This window comes from Cyprinus carpio, chromosome A7, assembly GCF_018340385.1.
Source record: "Cyprinus carpio isolate SPL01 chromosome A7, ASM1834038v1, whole genome shotgun sequence".
In the NCBI taxonomy this organism is placed as follows: domain Eukaryota; kingdom Metazoa; phylum Chordata; class Actinopteri; order Cypriniformes; family Cyprinidae; genus Cyprinus; species Cyprinus carpio.
In genome coordinates, this window is record NC_056578.1 from 19,369,074 (window position 1) to 19,393,584 (window position 24,511).

At 36.2% G+C, this 24,511-nt stretch overlaps 1 protein-coding gene across 3 annotated transcripts in view; it reads left to right on the plus strand.

Annotated features, from left to right (window-relative positions):
* The first annotated feature begins 284 nt into the window (after positions 1–284).
* The window catches only part of LOC109063077 (coronin-2B), a 38,048-nt gene continuing 13,821 nt past the window's right edge, over positions 285–24,511 (plus strand). The window contains exons 1-2 of one of the 3 annotated variants that reach the window (XM_042760159.1): positions 285–537; positions 22,512–22,712. In XM_042760159.1, coding sequence (XP_042616093.1) covers positions 523–537; positions 22,512–22,712 — 216 coding nt within the window. In that variant the 5' untranslated portion in view covers positions 285–522. Of the gene's footprint in view, positions 538–20,808; positions 20,967–22,511; positions 22,713–24,511 lie in introns of those variants that run through there. The other 2 variants (XM_042760160.1, XM_042760161.1) reach the window with 2 other exon arrangements.

Genomic DNA, 24,511 nt, shown 5'->3' on the forward strand with positions numbered 1-24,511 from the left:
CATTTTGTTTGCTTTCTAAATTTTGATTAAAGCAGCCAAGTTACCACAGTATGATTATAGTACTAGATACAGCAAGAAGAGAGAGAACATGACTTTTAAGAGATCTAAAGAGAAAGAATATGACATGTTAGACAGAGTTATGCTGTTGTGGAAATCAATAATCTTCATTAGCACATGCATTAATCAGATTGACAGCATGGAAGGAGAAAGAGAGAGAGAGAGAGAGAGAGAGAGAGAGAGAGAGCAAGGAGTAATAGTACTAACTGAGCTGGCTTCACTGCAGTATCCTCCTGACTACAGGACCACGGCTACCGCGGCACTGATAGGCTTGGATACAAGAGACAGCGACCAAACCCTCCCTCCCCCTTTCTCTCTCTTCTCCTCTTTCTCAGTCTCTCGTATCTCACTCTGCTGTCATAGAGACTGCAGGCTGCACACACTCAGTGAGTGCTTCTCTCTCTGTCCAGCTGTCACACTCAGTGTTTCAGGAACAGATACGGACTCTTCTGCACTGTTCTCTGCATGACTGTCACAAAGGTAAGCGTGTGCTGGAGCGTGTAAGGCTGGGAGGGGCTGCTGGGTTTGGGCTTCACTGCAGTGGGATGTTCTGCTGAATCTGTGACTGTAGTGTACCGCAGTGCCGGACAGGTGGAGTGTGTTTGTTAATGCAGGTGAATCTTGTTTCTGCTGGATTAGCTGTGTGGTACAAACTTCTATGTGCATTTGTCCAGCTGGCTCCCCTGTGAGTGTTTAATATGCGAGTGCCTGTCCCGCAGTAGGGCAGTGGGTCTTGGCTGGGTGAGGCATGTTTATGTGTGTGGTGTGTGTGTGTTTTTGTCTGTGTGTGTAGCTTTAGCAGACTGATTACGATGTGGAGCTCTTAATCCAGTGCTGTTCTGCATAAAGCCTGAGCTGTGCTTTTTTTTCAAGGAGAGACTGAGCATGTGACATCACATACTACAGTATGTGTGACAGTTATAAAAAGGAAAAAGAGGAAAGGAACAAGATGAGAAGGGGCAGGTCAAAGGATATAGGGAGAATTCAGGTCAACTGGGCCATTATGAGATTATGATGATGGTCAAAAAGTAGCCCAATTTAGCGGAATTCATTTTATAAGTATGAATGTGGATCAGTCTTTATTGTGCTTGTTTGTATGTTTATAAAAGTGTCTGTTTAAGTTTGATTTATGTCATTTGACTATCATAGCTGTCATGAGCTGCTGGCTAACTGAACTTAATTAATAAAAGTTGGACTAACTAAATAACTCTATGAAATTATCTTAAATGCAGTACACAATCAAACAGATTTGTAAAGTCTGTAAAGCTGGTAACATACCTGGTCTAAGCCTGATGTTTTAGAGATGAACACAAAGAGACACAGTTTATAAGACACATATACTGTAGTTTCTTCATTTATGTGATGCATATCTCACTTAAATCTCAGTCAATACCAGTGTTCATGCAGTGATGTGTGTTGCAGTTATCCCCGGCAGAATTACTGGCTTGACGCAGGTGCTGACTGTGTAAGAACTGATGTGAGTGTGTGTTTTGCTCTAAGGTTGAGATGTTGAGTGGAGGTTCGAGTGATGGGTACTGTACAGAGCTAAATGACCTTGCAGTGTTTGTGCATGTGTGCTGACTGAGCAGAACAACACTCTGTGTCAGACAGTAAGAGACAGAGAGCAATTCCACTCAAGAGTGTGTCTGCATATGTGAGAGTGAGTGCACATATAGAGTAGTGTTTAACCACACAGCTGTGTGGCAGGATATCCTCACAGACTCTCGGGACTGAAACGGTCACACACCCAGACTGTCATGAATAGGACAGGATGCATCTCTCACTGCAGGGCTATAAAACATCTGGCTGCACGTCACTTCCTGTCACACACAGCGCAATGCGATGGTTAATAAATCACTGTAGATGTTAATTTCATACAGGTTATGAACTACAGCCAAAAAAATCTCATAAAAGAAGCAAATCAAAATATCTTATTCAGTGGTGGGGAATAAAGTGTACAAAAAGTGCCTCTCGCACAATCTAAGAAATAAGAGGAGTTAGAGCTATTTTTGCACTAATTTATAGCACATATAACTGCATGGCACAGACTGGCTGATAATTCATTATTATTTTAGTTAAATATTTAACAAAAACAAAAAAGACATTTGGCTGGCTATGCTAGTGGCAGCATAAACCATGACAGACTGAACCTTGAAAATACCTTTAGAAATTTTAAGATCTTTAAAAATTAAATCAAAATAGTCAACCAACTCAAAATCAATCCCTAATTCCCATAGTGACTTAAAGGTATGAAATCTACAGAAAAATTGTAATCAATTACATATTAAGAGGCAAAGGAAGCAGGAGGAATGGATGGAGGAGGGGTTAGAGATCATTCTGTCTCCATAGAGTCAAAGGTCAACGTGTGAGTGTATTAACTGGGGGATTGTGAGAAGGGTCCTCGTCTATGGTGTGCATGGGTGGTTTGCACATGTCTGCATGTCAGTAGGTCGAGAGGCAGGTAGGAAGTGTACAGGTATGTTTACAAAGCTAAGAGACAATTTCACATATAAAATGCACAGAAACATACTTGTCAGGAGTGTTTAAGCGACTGAGAAGACACTGCGTGGGTAGGAGGACTGTTAACTCACAGGTGTAAAACACATTATAACTACACTCCATATGCACAACTGACCTCATGCAGATACTAGTGGGCGTTTTTTTTTTTTTTTGCAGAAATGTGAATATAATTGTATGCTATGTTACATATACATAGGTATGTTGGTAACTCCCACATACATACTGTACAGATAACAATTTGTGAACTACTGTGTTTAATCAAATTACAGAACTTCACAATGCTGATGCTAATTGCATGTGTCATGTTTTCACACTGTTCACAAATATGAATGACTCATTCTACACTACATAGATTTTTGTCCAATCAAATGGTCTCTAGAACAAAAAAGAGGCTCTTCCTCTAACATTATCTTCAGAAACTAGCAAGCAGCAAAGCATGGTTGTGACATAACTAAAGCCAAGTGAAATTAAGAAAAGAAAAGAAAAGAAAAGAAAAGAAAAGAAAAGAAAAGAAAAGAAAAGAAAAGAAAAGAAACAAGCCCTTTAATGTCCTGCCCAAGCTTCCATCTCAATATTAATCATAGTTCCCCTACAGGATATTTCAGCAAAGCTTTAATACAATCCTGCGAATCACAACAAAACTGTTTGGTTTGTCTAGTGTATGTTTGTTTCAATGCATACACTTATAAATACAGTAATATTTTCTAATGGCTAAAAATCCACCATAGAATATATTATAGAACAGAAATAACCAATAGAGGCAGGCCTGGCTTGCTATGTGGAATTAGGCTACTTCTAAAATATTCCTGATAGTTTATTTGAATATTGCATAGATTTTATTTGACTGAAATGCTTGTATATCTTACCCATTTTATATTCTACCAATGATAAAACTGTTCTAGATGATGAGTTTTGTGAGGGAGGGACACTGGAAGGAAGACTTTGAGCTCCGTAATGAAAACAGAGGAGACACACTGGGCTAGTTATGTTTAGCAAACCTGGCAACCTTGAGTACAAGCTTGATTTGGATGCTGGTTTTTCTTTTATCCTCAGAGGGAATCTTATAATCTGGACTGAATTTGCAGGCTATTATGCCCTATGCAAGCAGTGTGAACACATGCTGAGAAGAGTCACATTTGATCCAAGTCCTAACAGCTAGCTTAGCAACTCGAACCTCCTGCTGGCCAATGTGCTTATGCAGAAAACATCCAATAATGAACAAAAACTAAAAGGTCTGGCATTTTTATTCAACTTTTTTTTTATGAAGCTTGAGAAAGTGCAAGACAAAGTATTCATTGATGCAGATATGAGAACGCCTCTGTCGATATTATGTGGTGAGAACGAGCTGCCCTAACTCCACAGAGACTGAGAGTTTCATTGGGACTTGCTATTGAAAAGAAAAGGAGATCATGTCATTTATAAATATCCTGCTCAGCTCCTGCATAGCAGTAGTGAACATGAGGTAGAGACACTGGGAAGAGGATGTGCTTCCTGTGGTCCTGGGCTGTAGGACTCAGTGTAGATAAACAGCAGCTGTGAGGCATCTTGTAATTCTCATTGTTTGTCTTTGCACACTTTTCACTCCTACTCTAAGGCAAAGACACTGAGAAAATATTAAGATTCTTGCCTTAAGATATCTGTATCTATTGCCACTGCAATCCTAGACGCATAGATATATACACACACTCACAAGCTCTATAGTCAAGAAGAATTAATCACAATGTAAAAACATTTTGAGTTTTAGAAACAGTCATTAAAGTGCCCCTATTATGCTATTGGAAATGTTCATCATTTGAAATGGTTTTGGGAGTCCCCAACAACAGGTTTACATACATGCAAGGTCTAAAAACACTTTCATTTTCTGACAATATGAATGTAATTTTGTTATTTTCTCAATGACTCCCAAACGATTCGTTCTAAGATTCATCTTTCCAAACCCCCCCTTTGTGTGATGATACTCTGCTCTGATTGGTCCAGTGACCCAATCTGTTGTGATTGGTTTACTGTGTGCAGCTCATGTCGGAAACAGAATGCCCATCACCATTACTGAATTACGGCTTATCAATAATACATATTATTATAATACTAATAGTCCTCCACTCTGTTCTAAAAAGAAAGACTCAGAGGGGAAAAAGATGTTTTACTCTTATGTAAGCGAACCTGACCCACAGCTTGGTAGTAAAGACCCAAACAATGTATTGCTCCATCCTTTATCATGACTCCAAGTACAACAAACATTCTATATTAATCGACACATTTCTAGACAATAGCAGTTAACGGAGACCTACAGCTGCACTGTTTTCGCGGGATGTACACGCAGAACGTAGGTGGGCATTGTGCAAATGTGAGAATTTGTGTTGTGTGAAATTCGCGGAGTGGTATTCAAATTTAAAACGACTTGTTTCATTGGTTCAGAGTTGACTTGGGAGACAATAACTTTATTTATGATGCACTTTCAGCTTTACAACTTTGCAGACTGTTTACATCCATATATAGCTACATTCAGAGCTGGGTAGTAACGGATTACATGTAATCTGGATTACGTAATCAGATTCCAAAACTCAAGTACTTGTAATTAGAGTAAACTACTTTTTAAAATACTCGTAATCAGACCTACAGTTACTTTTTTATGGATTACATGATTACATTTAATTTACACAATGGTAATAAGTTGTTCACAATTCACTGATTCTCCTAAATTTCCTTTTTTTTAATGTTTATATTTTTTCCTATTAAACCTGCCACATATATACGTTCGTGATTCTTTTTCCGGCGGAGAGGGGGAGGGATGTCAGAATCACGCTCAAAAGAAATCAGTAACAAGATAATGGAAAATGGAGGGGAACACAGCCTTTAATATGTTCTTTAATATATTTTTTGTAATGTTGATTTTTCTTTATTGTTACTACCTTATGCACGTCAAGTGTTTTGAGATTAAATATTTAACTTAGATATGGTCTTTAATATATATATATATATATATATATATATATATATATATATATATATATATATATATATATATATATATTAGCAATGTTATTGTTGTGAGTTTCATGTTCTTTTATATTTATTTTTGTAATATTGTTTGTCTTTTCCTCATTGTTACTATGCACTTAAAATGTTTTGAGATGCCTAAATTCCAAAATTCCATTGCTGTGTGAATTTAGTCTTTTTCAAAATTAGCTATGTTAGCTATTATATGTAGCTATTTTTTTATGTTTTTCATTGATACATTCATATACACTTCTAGTGTTTTATTAGATTAAATATTTGACCTGGCAGTATTATTGCTGTGAATTTCATGTTTTTCAATATTGCTTTTTGTAATGTAGCTGTTTTCTAAATTTACTTAATTATAAGTAAATTCCTTTAAAATCATTAGATGTGATTTTGTTTTATTCAGTGTTACTAGCTAACATTAACAGCAAGGTACATTAGTGTTAGTGTTTTTTAAGTATTAACTGTCCATACATTGCATTTGAAAAAGAAACTATTGTGGCCCTTGTTGGTGAATTAAATATATTTTGTGGAATATATATATATAAATAATTTTTTTTTGTATATGTCAAAATAGTACAAGATTAGACTAATTCAATATATATGATATCAAATAAGGGTTAGCACAAATGTAATCTAAATGTAATCCAAAAGTAATCAGATTACGTTACCAAAAATGTTTAATCTAAGAGATTATATTACTGACTACAAATTTTGTCATGTAATCTGTAATCAGTAACTGATTACAATTCATAAGTAATCTACCAAGCTCAGGCTACATTACACACTACATGAAATGTAATTTTCAAAAATCCATAATGGGGCACTTTATTTTTGCAATCCCATTTTTGTGTCCCTACGTGTAAAGAGGTCCACATTTGAACATAAGACCAGAGAAGGAAATGCTACAGCCTACACAAATCAAACAATGTGGGAGAGGGAACTAAAGCGTGACAGCATGATGAAGATGGGTCATATGCTTCCGCTCTCAAGATTTCAGCGTGCTTCTCCTACTAACACAGTCTCATGAAAGTGGAGATCTTTATCTGTAATGCAGTACTGCAACACATTCCATTGAGTGATCCCACTCACCAATGACTTTTTTTTCAGTTTAGAGGTGAACAGCAATCAGCTGCATTAAAATGCTGGTAAACTACACACTTTCTTCCATGCATGTTTTATGACAGGCTTGGTGCAGTAATGCCACCAAAATTAAGAACGCATTCCATTGAGAAAAAAAAAAAAACAAGCTAAATCTATTCTGGCTGTCATGATACAAGTGAAATGTGAAAATTAATAAAAAATTTTGATTACAGCATTACATTAAGATCTGCTCACATTGCATTAAATTTCATTTTATGCATTTTTTTTTATGCAGCTTTGAGCGTTATGACCAATCATACACGTTTCCGTTGAGCTTCTCAATGTAACGTCCAATCAGAGGTGTTCTGTTTCAACAACAATTTGTTTACTGCGTGCATACTGGCTGAATTCTGAATCTGCACTCCCATGAATTCTCTCATCATAAAACCAGCACTAGACTGAAGTCATGGACCACTTTAGTGTTCTTTGCTCGCTTTCTTTATATAATATATTCTCAACTTAAATAACTTTTTTTTTTCATGTACATGTCAGGTTTCCAGTCACTTGTGTGTTGTGTGTCATTTCTTACCCTCTATGAGTTCATCAAAACAAAGAATAGACTGCATATCTACACTGTCCATACATAAAGACAATGTGGGGATGTGACACTGCAGTTCCACACAATATAATCCAATTGCCTTTTGATAAAATTTCACTCGGATCTGTCATTATAAATTTTTATCTTCTTTATAAGAAATTTCCGATAAAATTTCAGATTTCATTTAAAATGAAAAATTTATTTATAAATAGTAGTCAGTCATTTTCATGACATCTTGATCTATTAAATTTGTTTCCATCATAGTGTATGTGTATGTCTTCATACAGAATGTCAACCTGAAGTCAGCGTACATGTTTTTTATCCAAATTTTGGAACTTTTTTAATGTAATATTCCAAAATTTGCACAAAACCCCTTGGACCGCCTTTATGATCTTTAGCAAGCCTATGCAGAATCTGATGCGGCAGATTACCACAGAACTGAAATGCCTGTCAATCACAAATCCATCCCTAATTTTTTGCACGTGTATTAAATAATATAGCTAATTTTGTGATTCCAGATATTAATAATAGTCTAGTGCTCTCAGCTTGGTTTAACACATTGTCTCTTTTTTAAATCCATTTCACAGATTCCCCTTCCTCCACAAAATTAGCACAGAAATTATGAAAAAAAAAGATAGCAGACTCCATCTGGGCCTGGTCATAAGAGAGAAAGCACAATGAGAACATTATGAAAATGTTTTTAATACTTCAGGCTGAAGTAAACAATACCTAGTTGTCTGAGGTTATTGCCGCTTAAAAGGGAAAAGAGAGCAGCTTTTTTTTTGAGCAGAAAGAAAGAGAGAGGTCAGCTGAGCACTGTTAAGGTTCACATTCCTTCCCAGCATTCTCTGGCCCTCAGCAGTGTTTTTTGAAGTGATATGCCAAAAACACAAGCCTTTTCTTTTCTTAGAAAACACATCAGTGAGAAAGTGCAAAGGAGCAAAAAAGCATGTGTGTGAGAGTGTGTGTGTGTGTGTGTGTGTGTGTGTGTGTGTGTGTGTGTGTGTGTGTGTGTGTGTGTGTGTGTGTGTGTGTGTGTGTTTAAGAACAATCTTAGACACTGCACATTCACAACAGCATGTGATAGCTATTCCAGCAAGAGTGATCAATATTCTTTTAAACACCAGCCAGAACATGATAACATACAATCATTTAATGCAAATTCAATTCCATATCAAATCTGTACACTCTCTGTTGCAATAAGGGCAACAAAAACCTGCTCAAATGGAGAAATCAGAATGGAAAACTTGGGCTGGGTAGAAAGCAAACTTGGCATAAGAAATGCATTACATGTATAACAGTACTCAGAAAGAAAGTCAGTGTTGTGGAAGGCAATTTAAAGAGGCAACTGAATCTAACCCCATGTGATCCTGGACTTACGGCAGCCCAGACTTCCTTCAGGCAGTTTTCAGAGCGCTTAGCTCTGCTTCCAGCCTCCGATTAATCAAACTTCACTGACTAAACAAATCCCACACAACAAAACAGAGCTGGAGGACTTAAAGAAAGATACAGGTAGAAGGACAAAAGAGAATGTGCAAGAGTGAGAAACAAAAAGCAGCATCAAGAAGACGCTAGAGAGGATGTTTGAGAAAAAAAGTGAGGCAATGTTGTGGACATTTTCAGAGCAAAACAAAAGGTACTGCTTGACAGGGCCTGAGGCCTGGACAGATAGATTGCAGCCAGGTGGAGACCCACTGACACAGATTTCAGCTCTAACACTCCAATTGTTTATTGCATTTGTTTGTGAAGCTACACAAAAATAGACCACTATTTAAAGAAATAGCTGACCCAAAAATTACCAATCATCCAATCAACATTAACTGACTTTTTCAAGGGCTCAAATCCATGCATGATTTCAAAATGGGTCACATGATGTAGGACAGATAGGACACACACATACGTGCATGCATTTGTGCAGAAACAGAAATCTGTCAATAAAGAAAATTGATTTGTTTTCTGCTAATGACATCTGTGACACAAATAACAAGCACTACAGATAAACTAAAGGTCCTTAAATATCATACGGAGCAGCAAAGTATATTTAATTATATTTAATATCTTAAATTATATTTTATATATTAATTTTTTTTGTTAAATTTAAATTGAAGTTAATTTTACATTCCCTAAACAACCAGTTAACAACCAGCTTCTTCATGGTTCATGATAAAATAGACCAGATTTTAACCTTTTGACATCCACTGGTATGTCTTTAGATTGTTTATGAGAATTTATGCTTTGAAATACAAAATTTTAGGTTGTTATAGAAAAAAAACATCATAGTGTAGATTAATTACAATAATCACTTTGTATGTGTATTCCTGCAGTTAAAGATCTAATCCAGTGTTGCTCAGTCTTAGTCCTGGAGCACCACCAGCACTGCACATTTTGGATGTGTCCCTCATTTGACAAACCCAGTTCAGTTCATGAGCACTCTGCTAACAGGCTGAGGAGATTCTAAATGTGTGGTGCTGGGAGTTGCTCCAGGTCCAGAACAGGAAAAATACATCTAGCTTATAATTAAAAATGTAAATGACTCAATCAATTTAACTAGTGCCTGATTTTTTTTCAAGGGGCTCTTAAAAGCATGAAATGGACTTACATTTTGTTTAGTACCTGTTTAATACAACATGAGATTTAAAACTGATTTTCAGTTTCTCACTAGTGCACGTGTTAGATTACATTTCACAGAAATCACTGGTTTTGTCATTGAATGCTACCTTAATAATGCCATCTCCCCTGATATGTTGCTTAATAGTTTTACTCAGCATCTCACTCAGCCTCTCATACAGCTGTTTTATATTTGACAATAGCCTGAGCACATTTCAGAGCACACCTTGCAAAAGCCAGTTTTAGCTCAGAGTGCTGTGCTGGCAATCACGCTGAAACAGAATCATGCCAGCAATGACAAACAGTCAGAAGAGATTAGCTAAGCAGGAACACAACAGGCTAATACGACATTGTCATGTCACTGTGGAAGGTCACGGTGCTCATCAGTGGCTGCGTAACACTATTACAGGATGCCAGTCTCTGAGGTCTGGCTGATGGTGTTATAGTACCATCTGAAATGGCAGCGCTTTGTCTAAATCATTCACACTATTGCTTCTTAAGTCTTAGGGAAATATATACAAAAAGGCAGAAAATGGTAGAATATAGTCATATAGAAATATGAGTATACAGTTTTATAAAAATATGAGTAAAATCAAACAAAAATCAGCCTACTAAATAAGAATCGGCCATTAGAAAACCTATAGGTCGACCACTTTTCTTAATATTGCTTATAGATTTTCCATAATGCCTATGGCACTGTGACTATTTTGGGTTTGGATGTGGTGTGTCTGGCTAATTTATCCAGGGCAGATGGTATGTCTGAGCCATGATGCTCCCCTTCTGTGTAGCACAGGAGCAGACTGTTACTTGCACAGGGAGCCAGAGACAGCAGGAGGGAAAGTCTGTCTAGTCAGCAAAGCATCGCCAAATCGGAAGCCTTAATCCAATTTATAAAGGGACTTTCTCCAAGACAGAGAATACAGGAGAGGGACTAACTTATCCACAGCTTCCATAGCATTAGAAAGCACAACATAGACTGAGAAGTACAAGGGGTGAGACATACCACCAAAAAATGGTTTAATCTCATATAGGCAAAATTTTTTACTTCAAATTTTCTAAATGTACATCAATGCTCTAAAGATCAAAAGCTGTCATTCATATTTTCACACCAATGAGCATACAATAAATTAGCATTTTCAAGTGTTTATTTACATAAAATTTTCATACATGCAAAAGGACACTATTGGTAAAAGTACTATTCTAAAATAGAAGAACAGGCGTTTTAAACTATTTTATCAATACTTATTGTATCAAAACTGAATTGTAAATATATTTTCTGGGATTGCTTTCTCTTTGAAAGATACAGGTGATGCTGCCTCAGAATCTGGTCGAAATAAGTTAGCATTGAAGGCAGCATAATGTTGCTTCTTATTTAGAACAGTCTTTGTGTCTGAAGTATTTCTATGATGCCTTAAAATGGCACTATGTTTTGGAAATATTAAAGGGGGCATCAAAATGCAAAATTCACTTTAAATGTGTTTAAATTTGCATATAAATGTCTTAATGTCTATGTCTAAAATCCATTCACTCCTTTTTAAATCCCCAGAAAACCTAAACAGTCTCTATTATCAAGTTGTTTTGATTTTCTGAGCAGTATGACATCATGACATCATACTGATCAGGCCCAGCATATGACAGACTGTCCCGTATTAGCTTATTTCCGCCCTCAACCAGTTTTATGCTGCAGCGGCAACGTCTCATAAGCAATGCAGGTATGCAGTGGATAAGTTTTATTTTTGATGATAACGCACCACCGAATATACAAAAAAGAGGGGGGTGGGGGGAGCAGTAGTTTATTATAATTTAAAGAGATCTGCACCGAAATGGGTCACTGTGAACATACGGGGTCAGCGCTAGCTATAGGCAGAGCAGGCGATTTCCTAGGGCCTCGTGCTTTTAAGAGGGGCCTCCATTAACGTAAAATCCCCTATATGCTAGTCCACCAGTCAACATGGGCAGAAATACTAGCCTCATTGTTCATTGGATATAGTTGAATTGTCACTCCTCTGCAATTAAACCAATTAATGTTGCAGTTTCAAAGCGGGTCCCGCCTTCTGGATGTTTGTGTAATGTCCTTCAAGTGCTACGAAGTGTGAGATGCAAACGGCTAAATAGGCAGAAAAGAAGTATAGCTCCTAATGCAGGTGTGTGAGTTGTTTTTTAATCTATTTTGGAGTGATTGCAATGTATTCTAAATATAAACTTGTCGATCAGCGTGATTTCTGGAAAGATCATTCACTGCTTTATTACGAGTTTAAAAGAGCACCCAGACGCAACGCTTTGAATTTGTGAGTTCAATGAATGACATTGCATCGGGAACTGACAATCAAAATAGCTAAAAAAGTAAAAGCAGAGAAGTTTGTATTCAAAGTTAAAAAAAGCAAACACACTAGAAAATTTTTTAAAGGGTCAAAAACATTGATGTCATCTTCTAAATTCTGCTGATGGTTAGATTACTGCTCTAACACAATTCTGTTTCAACTAGCTAAATAACTTTTTTTTTCTGCTTAGTAGCGACCTTGTCTTTCTGTTCCACTTGATTTGTGTATATATGTGTCATATTTAAGGTAACAATGCAATACATAATATCATATTATTGATATCAATAATATGACGATATCTGTAGTCAATATTGATCAAATGGGACGGGGAAATCCTGCCCATACCCAGCTAGAAAAAAAATTATAAAAGCACTTACTGAAGTGGTATTCTGGAACTGTGATTAAAATTTTATAAAACTGCAAAATAATAATAACATCAACAATAACATCTTCATCAAAAAAAAAAAGAGATTAACTTAGGTAAAGTTTGATTAATATGTACATACAGTACCATTTAAAAGTTTGGACCCATTACTATTTTTATTGTTTTTGAAAGAAATTTCTTATGCTCAGCAAGCCTGCATTTATTTGATCAGAAATACAGAGGGGAAAAAAACAGTAATATTCAGCAAGGCTGTGTTAAATACATAAAAAGTGATAGTAAAGATTTATATTGTTATAAATGATTTATATATTTTTTTAAACATCTTTTTAATAATTAAAAAATCCTGAAAAAATAATATCACAGGTTATAAACTAAATATTAAACACTGTTTATAACATTGATAATAAATCAGCATAATAGAATGATTTCTGTAGGATCATGTGACACTGAAGACTGGAGTAATGGCTGAAGAAAAATCAGTTTTGCATCACAGAAATAGGGCTATATTTTAAAGCAGAGCAAAACAGAAAACCAATATTTTAAGTTCTAATAATATTTCACAATATTATTTTTATTTTTTATATTTTTGTGGCTAAATCCACCCTTGATGAGCATAAGAGACTTCTTTCAAAAACATTTAAAATAGCAATGTTTCCAAATTTTTGTATTGTAAAGATATACAAAGTTTAATGTTAAATGTTGTATAAATAAAAAGGTTAGGATTCATATTTGTTTCAAGTGCTTTTTATTGGGGGTGGGGGGAGGAGCTCCAGCATGAATTTCGTTTAGGGCCTCCTAATGTCTAGAACTGACCCTGTAAAAAGGGTGTTATTTTACACAACCATTGAGGATTTTAACCAAAGTATGTAGCAGACTTGCTGCAGATTTCATGAAGACCCTGAAGAATCATACCAACTTCTGGAAACTGGGCATCCAATGTCCCGTTTAAATAACCTATTCTCACAGATTTTCATTTCTGTGAATTCCTGTAGAAAGTTACTAAGCAAGTGAGGAAAAGATGGACTGTACAGACTGTGAGGTTTAGTATTAAAATACTATGTCACTAACAGAGGTTTTTGTCAGGTTTGATTATTACCTGTGCTGTCACACTGTGCACAGTTCATCCGAGAAAAAACATCTGACATCTTTATCTCTCAGGACTCTGTTTGTTTTAGTTGCTATCAATCAAAAAAACAGAAAGCTGCTATTAAAGCTACTCGGGCCACTTCAGTGAATTATTCCTGACAGGTGAAGTGGATATCTACAGAATCAGAGATGACAGGCTGTTAGTCTTTATGCAGTTCTTTGCTGGACTCCTGGCATTCGAAACTAAGAAATATGTAGGTTGGGATGGAAGTAATTTTGCAAAGTGCATCTACATCTGTGTTGGAGCTCTCTAAATAATGAAAAGTATTCTGCGAGCAGAGAACAGCTCCTGCGGTAAAGAAATGTTGCATGTCAAACTCTTGCATGCTTTAACCCCATCTGACCCACTCTTAAAAGACCAGATCCAAGAGAACAGCTCTGATGCACCTATCTGAAAACACTGCAGTGATTTTGGTTTATATTGTTTGTCTCTTGGATGCAAAGAGTCAGTACCGAATATTTTTTGTGAGCACTTGCCAGATGGCCATCATTGCAACTGGGGCTCATGTTTTTGTTGCATGCGGTTCAGAGCTGGCATCAGGACATCTCAAGCTGTGTCAGAAAGCTCAGGCACATATCAGTCACTCTGTATTCTCTATGCATGCTAAAAAGTCACACTCTATGCCTACTTTCATTCAGAAATGTCCTCATTTCATGCTGAATTAGTCATGTCTTAACACAGCAAAATGTCATTAGTGAATCCTGTTTAATTTGATTGATAGATCAGCAGAGAGCCGAGTCATGGTCTAGTCTCATGGTGACCATAATGATCACCCCACCCGCATCACCTTCTTGCTGCCTTACCCCCTCCATCTCCTAACGTGTGCCATCCTTTGTCTTTCCTCTCTCTACCTCCCCACCGTAATCCCCATCTATCCATCTGTTGGCTCTGTTTATCACACCCTGACCATTAGCAACAGGGAGGTTAGAAGAAGGAAAACAACAGACAGCTCCTCTCCTGGCAATGACAATCTCTAGGGGATGCTCTTTCAGTCACTGCAGTAATACTTAAAGACACAAGGACACGGGAGGACATATGGGAGGAACAAGTCTTTTTAGTACTGATTTTGAACATTAAGAAACAATAAGTAAATCATTGTACAGTATATTATTATTAAAAAGTCAAAAGTGGATTGCAATTTTTTAAGAGCTTGGCATTTCTAGAAAAATTCAATTTAAATATAAATGGTCTAAAAGCACACCTTTAAAAAAATAGCCTACCTCATATATCAAGTCTGCGTGATTTTTTTAAGCCTGCATTAATCATAGTTCTTCATGAAAAGAAAAAAAATATTAGGATGGATTAAATTAAGATTATATTACATTTTAGTTGTTTTGTTTTATTTTAATGCTTGTTTTGTCTTATTTCAAGTCATCTTGAGGCCACGGCCTCCTGGATGTAAACAACTGATTTTGATCTTATATTGGCTTATATCAAAATGTTTAAATAATTTGTTACTTTAATAATATGTATAAATTTGAAAATTATTATTTTTTTATTTTAAATGAATTTCATTTCATTTTATTTTAGTTTTGTTTTTAATGGTTGTGACTTAAAACGAATAGTGCAATACATGATGATATCCCATAATGCCTAAAGTGGTGACCGTAAAAGGTCGCTACTATAATGTAAAGAATAACCACATAATTCCCATACCTTAGTTATCCCATCTTTGCAATTTCATAGTTTTTGTAGTTTTACAATTATTCTAAAATGTAGGAAATAGTAATAACAAAGAGAAAGTAAATGACAAAACTTCTGACTGGTAGTGTATGGACTTACTCAGAAAAGATGCTAATAGGCAAGCTATAAGTATTATAAGTAATAGAGGCTACAGAGTGTAGGCTAAATTAAGATAGAGGAGGTGTTTACCATTTCTATGATAGAAAGGATTTTTTATAAGCATAACTGGACCAAATGTGTCTTTCTCAGCATGGCATCAGATAACTTTCATTATTTTCTGCTTCTTTATGAAATTTTGATAACTCTCTCAAGAACATCCTGTCCCTAAGTGCATTTACAACAACATTTTATATCCCCAGACCCCAGATGACACTTGCAGCACTTTACTTTTTTTTCTTTTTTTTTTTTTGCAAGAGTTATCAAAATAAAACCTTTAAGATCAAACTGAATATAATATTGTGTAAAATCTCTATTCTTTCATTCTGTCTCCCCACAAACCCCCACCCCCCACTCCATCGTCTGTCTTTGAGCTATAGAGCTGTAGCCTGACTGCACCCATCCTGTCTGTCTGATCCCTTACAGAGACGAAAAGGGAGGAAACTGGTATTCTTGTTTCTTGTGTATTTAAGGAAGTATGTCATGACACACTCGATAAATTTCTCATGTGTTCTTAGATCAACAACCTGCTGTTCCGCATCATGGCAAAAGAAATTATATTTTCCCTGAGTTTTAAACTTGTTGCTGTCTGTACTGAATCTAAAAAAGACTGTGTGTGTCTGATTACTCAACAAATGACTCGTATGAACCAATTCTTTATAGTGAATCAAAAATATACAGCACAACCAGTGTAGTCTGATTCACAAACAAATGACTTTTATGAGCTGGTTCATTAATCGAATGCTTAAAACAGATGATTATGATGATAATATCAAAATGAAGCAAGTTGTGAAAGACAATAATTGGCAGTACGGCAGTGAACCTCCTGTTGAAGACCCTTATTCTAAAACAAGGCTGACTTTTCATAATTTTTCTCCCTTTACACTGTTAGGACATTTACAATGAGAGACATGTTTCAGTATGTTATATATGAAGTACAGTGTGCAAAATTTTCAAATCTGAGTGTCAGTTGTTACAGCTGCCTCTGCCCTGCCTGGTGGAGGAAAAATACAGCCAATCAGACAGCCAATAACAAACAGAGGGCACCCCAGTACACAAAACACCCTCCAGTACAGTAGTAATGAGGGTTTCTATCACATCTAGCCTTTTTCCTCCCTCCCCTGAGTTCTGCCCTCACTGAGAATCGAAGGGATTTAAATGCCCTTCAGCCCTGACAAAATGATTCTGTTCTGGAACTTAACTTAAACATATAATTGTTTTCCTCAAGGTATTTTCCATTGCTGAATAACATAAGTTTGTGGCTTAGGATGACCTCATCATTTTGTGTATGCAAGAATATAGCGAATCCAGTCAAAACAAACAATATACACAGAGAAAGTAGTGTTCCCTTACCAAAAATTAGTATACTTCAAGTTTATTTTATTAAGTATACTTAAGTAAAGTTCAAGTATATTTTTAAGTATACTTTATGCAGCAAGTATACAAATATCAGTGTTCTAGTTGTATACTTGTAAGTGTTCTGTTTCAATACTCCTTGGGACTAAATTGGCCCACTTTCTAGTATATAAAAGTATACTTTAAGTATAACAGTAGCAAACTTTGAGTACACAACTAGTTTACCTCTATGTACTGCAATTATACTGAAAGTGAACTTATAGATATACTGACAGTTTACTAATTAAATACTATGTACACTTTGAAGTATAGTCTCAGTAAACTACTAGTTTAGTAGTTTTATACTGCAAGTATACTCATAAGTTTTCTTTAAGTGAACTTTACATCAATACTTTAAGTATACTACTATGTCCCTATTTAGGTTTTAATTGGTATATATTTTGTTATATGAATATCTGAACATACAAAACATCCAAAGAAAGAGCAGGGTATCTGCTTGTAAACAAAAACTTTTTATTCTAGCTTCATGCATTCTTTTTTTAAACACTTTAATGTGGGTAAGTTTCATAAAAAATAAAGAAATAACATTTTCAACAAAAAACTGAAAAATGAATTGGATTCAGAATGATAATCAAAATGTAGATGGAGTCAATCAACACCCCAAAGCTTGACTGTTATGATTACCTCTTCATCAGTCAACATTTTATTCCATAATGTTACAGTTTTGATGCTGTTTCATATCAGATGATCGTGTTACATGTGTTAGTATCTGTTGTTTCTTCTTCTTCTTCACTTGTGTTTTTTTGGAAATTCTGTACAGAAGATGTGTACTAGCGCCCTCTAACGTATAACAATGAAAACACGGATTCTAGGAGCACGAGTATAGATCAAATATATTTAGACTTTTTGTAAGTATAAGTCAAGTATACTTAAATGTCATTTTAATTATATTTCTGAGGAGTACATAAAGCCCATTTCTGAGAAGTATATAAAAAGTAAACTAAAAGCATACTTTCCTATTTTTAGTTTAAAAGAAGTATACTAATAGCACACTTGAATAAACTTCTTTTTCGTAAGGGTTATCATTTGCCACTTGGCAGCTATACCTCAGGTAAATCTCATGTTGTTCTCATTATATCTCTGTCTGCAGTAAAGTAAATGCTGAATTTTCTATAGCTAGTTTCCCAAAGATCAAGGCTGGCAGATTTTGGACAGATTTAAGGACAAGATTTATCGAAGCCTATGTTAAAACCTGTCTCTACAGTCACCAGCATTCATTCTCTGTGTGTGAAAGGACAGCATGCAACTTGACCTGGCTCTCTTTCAGCTGTATTTCATTCACAGCTGGAGCCAAAGCTGCCTAAACAGGCAGTGGGTCTCCAGGCTCAGAGTTATTTAACTCCCACAGAGACAGAATTGCATCAGAACTCACTCGTGCTACTCAGAAGTGGGAGCTTGAGGCTAGCTTCTATAATGCCCAACAAATACGGGCTCCCTGACATGGTGAGGGGCTGAAAGCAGTCTAACCAATGTCCAGCTGTGGCCCTCTGGAGGCCTTTCATCAGTTTTTTTTTATTTATTTTTTTGTCCCATTTTAAAGACAGAAGAGGCTTGCTTCCTGACTTGGAAGCTGTTGGAATATCAGTATCTTTGAATGATTATTTACATGAATAAGGCAGAGTTGGGTTGGGGAGATCTAATATTTGGATGCTGTAATGGAGCAATGAATGGGACAGTGCACTATGAAAAATGAATGATAATAGCCTATGGTTGGCCTTGCATTTTGCCATTCAGTAATGGTGCAAAGATGCATTAATGGAAGGCAGAAAGAAAGATTTGAAATAGACTAGATAGATCAGTATAAAAAATAAAATAATCATGAATAATTTATACAGAAACAAGAAAAAGAGACCAAAAATGTGTCCAGATGATCTGATCAGAATTTCTTCCATCAAAAAAAAAACATGTATTGCTTATTTCACAGACATACTCAGAAAACAAACCTGAAATGTATACGAAGTGCATCACAGATTTAATTCTAACAGTTCACAAATCACAATAGTACTAGTACTAGTAATAGTAAAGGTACTAAAATATACTTTTTAGGGGTAGATAAGATTCAAAGGTGTCCTTTTAAGAGTGCTGCCCCCATAGCAATTTATTGTACCCCTAATGGTAAATTTTTTAAACTTTATTTATTTATTTATTTTTATTTATTTATTTTTACACTTTTACGTTTTTCAGTATGACTGATAAAAAAATCCATTGTGTTTTTACTCCTAGATGTTGGGTAGCACCATGCGGCCAGTCAAATTAGCACTGGCAATTTCAGCTGGCACTTGCCATTTCTGTGGGCAATATGCATCAGATGGTCATTAAACAAACTGCGGTCTGAGGCTGAGACTAATGCTTCAGTGCATGCATACACACACATCTCCTTGCATCCCTTACATAAAGACAAGTTCTCAAAATACACATATTAACTTCTCTTAAGGTTCAACATCAGTACTACATCTACATGAATGTGACTTTGTTTTATTGCCACTAACCTTTATCACCCCATCTTTTTCTTGATTACCAGTACATAAATGCTCTCAGGTAAATAAACATCATCTTATAATGTGTAGTATGCTGTCAGAAATATTCTCTGGACAGTATTTGCATCAATGTGTGCAATAGTCCAGACCACAAAATATCTGTTGGGTGTCAGACACATGGTGAACAGAGTGAAGAGCTGAAGGGAAGGCCAAGGAGAGAGTGCTGTCTCACTAAAGTAAAATAAATCTTGTCTGTCTGCATAGAGGTTGTCAAGAGCCAGCAAAATATTCCATTTAAACATTCAACATAATTAGAGAGAGTGAGATACATTTGTTTTAACATAGACCTGAGAATGCCCCAGACAATGTCCAAGGTCTTATTAACATTCCCCTGTTTATTTCTAAAAATATCATAGCCTAATTATAATTATTTGAGAAGTTGTAAATCGATCAACCACAAAAAACAAAAAACAAAAAAAAAAACAGGACGTCCTACCAAAACAAAATTAATAAAAAGTGCATTTACTCTGTTTAACATGTCCACATATTAAACAAAATATGCATTGAGAAATTTAACATACATCACACATATCAAATTGTATATCAATGGATCTGAAGGTTGTTTTTTTGTTTTTTTTTGTGGAAGAAATTAATATAGATGCATTAACCCAAACCGACCCAAAGCTTGAACTTTCAACATACTGATGAAACTTTTAATCATGTCATGTTATATATATGCAACTGTAAGACTACATACCTCAAATACAGTACATAATATTTACGATTTTATCTGGAGGACTGGACAGTGAGTGGAGAGATAAAAAAAAGAAGAAAAACAGGAACATACTGTAGATGGGGAAAGAGCTCAGAAACAAAAAGGTAGGCTAATCTTGTTATGATGTTTTTAAGACCATAACTGCTATAGGTGGATGCACGAAAAGATCATTCTCCAGTGGAAATGAGGACACTTCCCCCAGACATAAGTATACTTAGACAGTGCAGTTGCGTCATACTTATTATATAACTTAACATCGTCTTTTAGTTTAGATCAATATGTTTTATGAACTGAAAGAGATTTTGAGGGATCTGTGTGCTCAGTTAATGGCAGTAATGAGCAGAAAGACATTAATAAGCAAATGCTGACATACAGTAAAGAGAGGCTGGAGCAACAATTTGTGCCTGTAAGGGAGGTAATGTGTATATGTTAGAAAGGGAGTAACTGTGTGTTTGTGTGTTTCAGGCAGAGAAAAAGATATTCGACCTCTAGCAATTACAGTAGCGCCAAAGTAGCTGATGTGGGGCTGGGCCTGGGAAGAGGGAGGGAATGAAGTAGTAAGGGAGGGATGAAAGGAGGCTGTGGGAGGAGAACGCTTGGAGAAAAAAGGGAAAGAGAGAAACCAATGCAAGCAACTCAGGCCGGCAAACTAGATGCACTAAGGAAGCCGAAGAAGATACAAGCTCTTATTGTAGATGACTGCAGAATTCAGAGGCTGGTGAGCTCAAAACCAGAGGAAAGGTAGGAAATTAGCCTCAATAATTTGGTATATTTGTATATTTTTTTCATATATTGAATAAGAAAATATATGTTGTGGATTCATATATAGAATTGTTGTAATACAGAGAGTACACAGTACACAGATAGTGGTCAGTTGGTTTTTTGGAGAACTGAGCGAGTGTGTATGCACATGCAGCTTTAAATGACACAAGCACACAAACCTCTCAATGCTTTAGGACTGCTGTAAACATTCACACAGTAGGAGAGCTGAAAATTACACGTGGAAGAGAAAAAAAATAATTACAAGGACAGAAAGAACTTAGATGCAACTTCAAGCCTCACTGCTAACAGAACATGATTAGCAGAACTTTTTAACTATGCTAACACAATTCCTGATTAGTCGTCATATATATTAGAAATCAACTAAAGACTAAGGGTTGTACATGTTCTCACACAAAAGCAGACAGATATTCACAATGCAGTCTTTAGTCACGAGTGATGTCAATCTCTCATAAAGATTCAGATCAGACACTGGTGATTTAACACTTCCTGTACTCCTTGTGACCGCTATCTGGTGGAATCGCAGCTCATTTTGAATAACACAGCCTCATTCATTAGAGCCTAAATTGTTCCTTGCGCATTCCTCCAGGCTAAACTACAAACAGCAGTTATGTGAAATTTTACAAGCATCCAAAAACCGCTTTCTGTTTGAGTGGCAGAGGGATCTAAAAGGTTTAATATTGGAAAATGGAGCCAAATCAGCACTAACGGGTCCAATACCTGTATTTCACTTATCATATCATGGGGTCATTGGACATCTTAATTGTTACATATTTTTGGCATAGTCTGTATATGAGTTTGCTTATAGGCCCAAGACCCTAAGTGACGATGGGCTGGGTAACAACTATTTGGGATCTGGGTGTTGATTTTTGTTCAGTCTTGTTTACATTGTTTTAATTTCATGGTTTTGATTTATTTTAATTTTTGTATTTTTCTAGATTTTGCTGGTCTATTGCAAAAATGCAGATTCAGCTTTACTGCAAGTCTAATGCCAAAACACACATCTTTTCTAAAATGTATAATGCTGTTTTATTCGTGGTCTTCTGATACAATTAAAAATAAAGGTTCATCATTGTTTTTGTTTTTTTTGCAGCAGCAGCAGCAGCTTGGATCCAAAATAGATAACTAAATAAATAAAATTGGTGTAAGATTCTTGAGTTGCCTGTTTCTGTGGAGATATATATATATATATATATATATATATATATATATATATATATATATATATATATATTCTTGACATGATGGATTTTTCCCAGTTTTTAACAGTATCAGTTCACATCATGCTCACCTGTTCACATCATCCTCCAGTACAGAGAGGTAAACAGATTATTATGGCTCGAGCTCTAGTCTAATTAGGACCTTTATTTTTAAAATGCAGGCTTGATATGGACAACCCATCCGCCCGCGTCACACATTTAATAAGGATAAAAATTAAAAGCTACAGAAAAAAGAACTAATGTCTCATTTGTAATCTAGTCTGTTTTCTTCGCATGGGTTTTGCAGATGTCATGGCGGCCGACCTACCGGAGCTCCAAGTTTCGAAACGTCTACGGCAAAGTGGCCAACCGAGAGCACTGCTTCGAGGGCATCCCGGTCACAAAGAACGTCCATGACAACCACTTCTGCGCAGTCAACGCCAAGTTCCTCGCCATAGTAACGGAGAGCGCGGGAGGAGGATCTTTCGTTGTTATCCCGGTCACTCAGGTAACCACGACGACACAGCACGCGCGCGTACCAGTGTTCTCTCGAGACAGATTTGTTTTATGGCTTATGCTGGATTCATGACCTACACAATGTAGGGCTTCAGACTAACACGAACAGCAGCCTATAGGGGAGACCGGTAAGTATTGTGAAATGGGGTTAAAACCGTCATTTTAACCTATTAGGAATGAGCCACATGGTGAAATGTCACTCATTAACGCCACAGTCCAATATATAGTTTATTTATTGATTTTTACACAGGATGAGACGAAATTGACACCTTCCATTACGAAACAAATATATATGGAGATATAGGTCTACTGCAAAATATAATCCAATATAAGTCACCCTTAGAGCTTTACTGTAAAGTGTCAAACAGGAAAATAGTTAGGCAATAATGCAAGTGGACAATAACAAAAAGTAATTGTTTTTTTCCCAGCTGAAGTAAGTTACAGTAATTGATGATTCAGTGATGTCATCATCCAGTTCATCTCTCTTCCAGTAGTGTCTGTGCAATCAGTCAAGTGTATTACATAATACATTTCCATATATGGGAAACTATTGCTTACATTTTTCAGTATACTGCAATATATGCATTGACCATGAATGGCTATATATTGAAACATATAAAAAATATTTAGAAATGAGGCCAAAATAGCATTATTACATGTAATATTCGTAAAGTTTTATCATTTATGTTGCACATATATTGTTGTGATGGGGAGTTCGGATCATTTTACCGACTCTGACCTTTGAGTCTCGTTTAGCAAAATGAATGTATCTTTTTTGCAAGCCATTTCGTTCATTTTAGCAAAATGTAATTAAAATGTTACGTGTTACTTCCCTAACACTTACGCAAACATTGATCACACTGCAAACAATACACAACTGTAATGCTATAAGAAACAGAAAAGATTCATTCATTATTTACCTGGGTCTTTAGCCTATGATTAGCTCACCTCACCTCTTATCTGACAAGTCTTCGGGTTTGAGTCGCTCCATCATCACTTATATTAATTTAAATTATATTAAGCCTTAAAGTTCTGCATAATTAAGGACGTGGCCACTTGAGTGACAGGTGGATTGCCGCTGCTGACATTGTCATCGAGCTAGGTGGGCATGGCCCATTTTCGATTATCCGGGAGTTACGCGCTGCCAAGATGGCGATGGCCCGTTCCGCCCACTATGTGCTTCAAATACGCTCTTCAGAAATCTGCGGGTGACGTCACTGACACTACGTCCATGTTTTTATACAGTCTATGGTCTCACCTGGTTGCCCGTTGATGGCAACATTGCTCAAAAAGTTTCCCTGTGTATCATCAGCCTTACATGCCGTTCTGAATGAAAATATCTCTTTACACACGATTTTATTGCATCCAGAGAGCACAATAAAGTCAGATTAATCAGCAGAATGTTATGTTATTGCCATTGCTCTGTTGAAAATGAGGTAAATTGTAGTTTAAAGGGTTGCTATTATGCTCTTTTACAAAGTCTAGATTTTGTTTTGGGGGTGTACTAGAACATGCTCTCATGCTTGGTGGTTCGAAAAACGCATTCCTTTTCACACAATTTACATTATGAAAATACCTTTTTCCCCAGCCTGGCACAAACAGTTTGATTAGTTCCAGGTTTGATGAAGGCACACCTTTTGTGTTGTGATTGGTTAGCTGTCCCAGTGCGTTGTGATTGGTGAACAGCTTAGACGGTGTTTCAGTACTGCCCCGCCCCTTGCCAAAGCAGCAAGTTCCGTCTGCTCCAGTGTCAGTATTGCCATTTCGATTTGAGTCGGATTCAGACCCTGA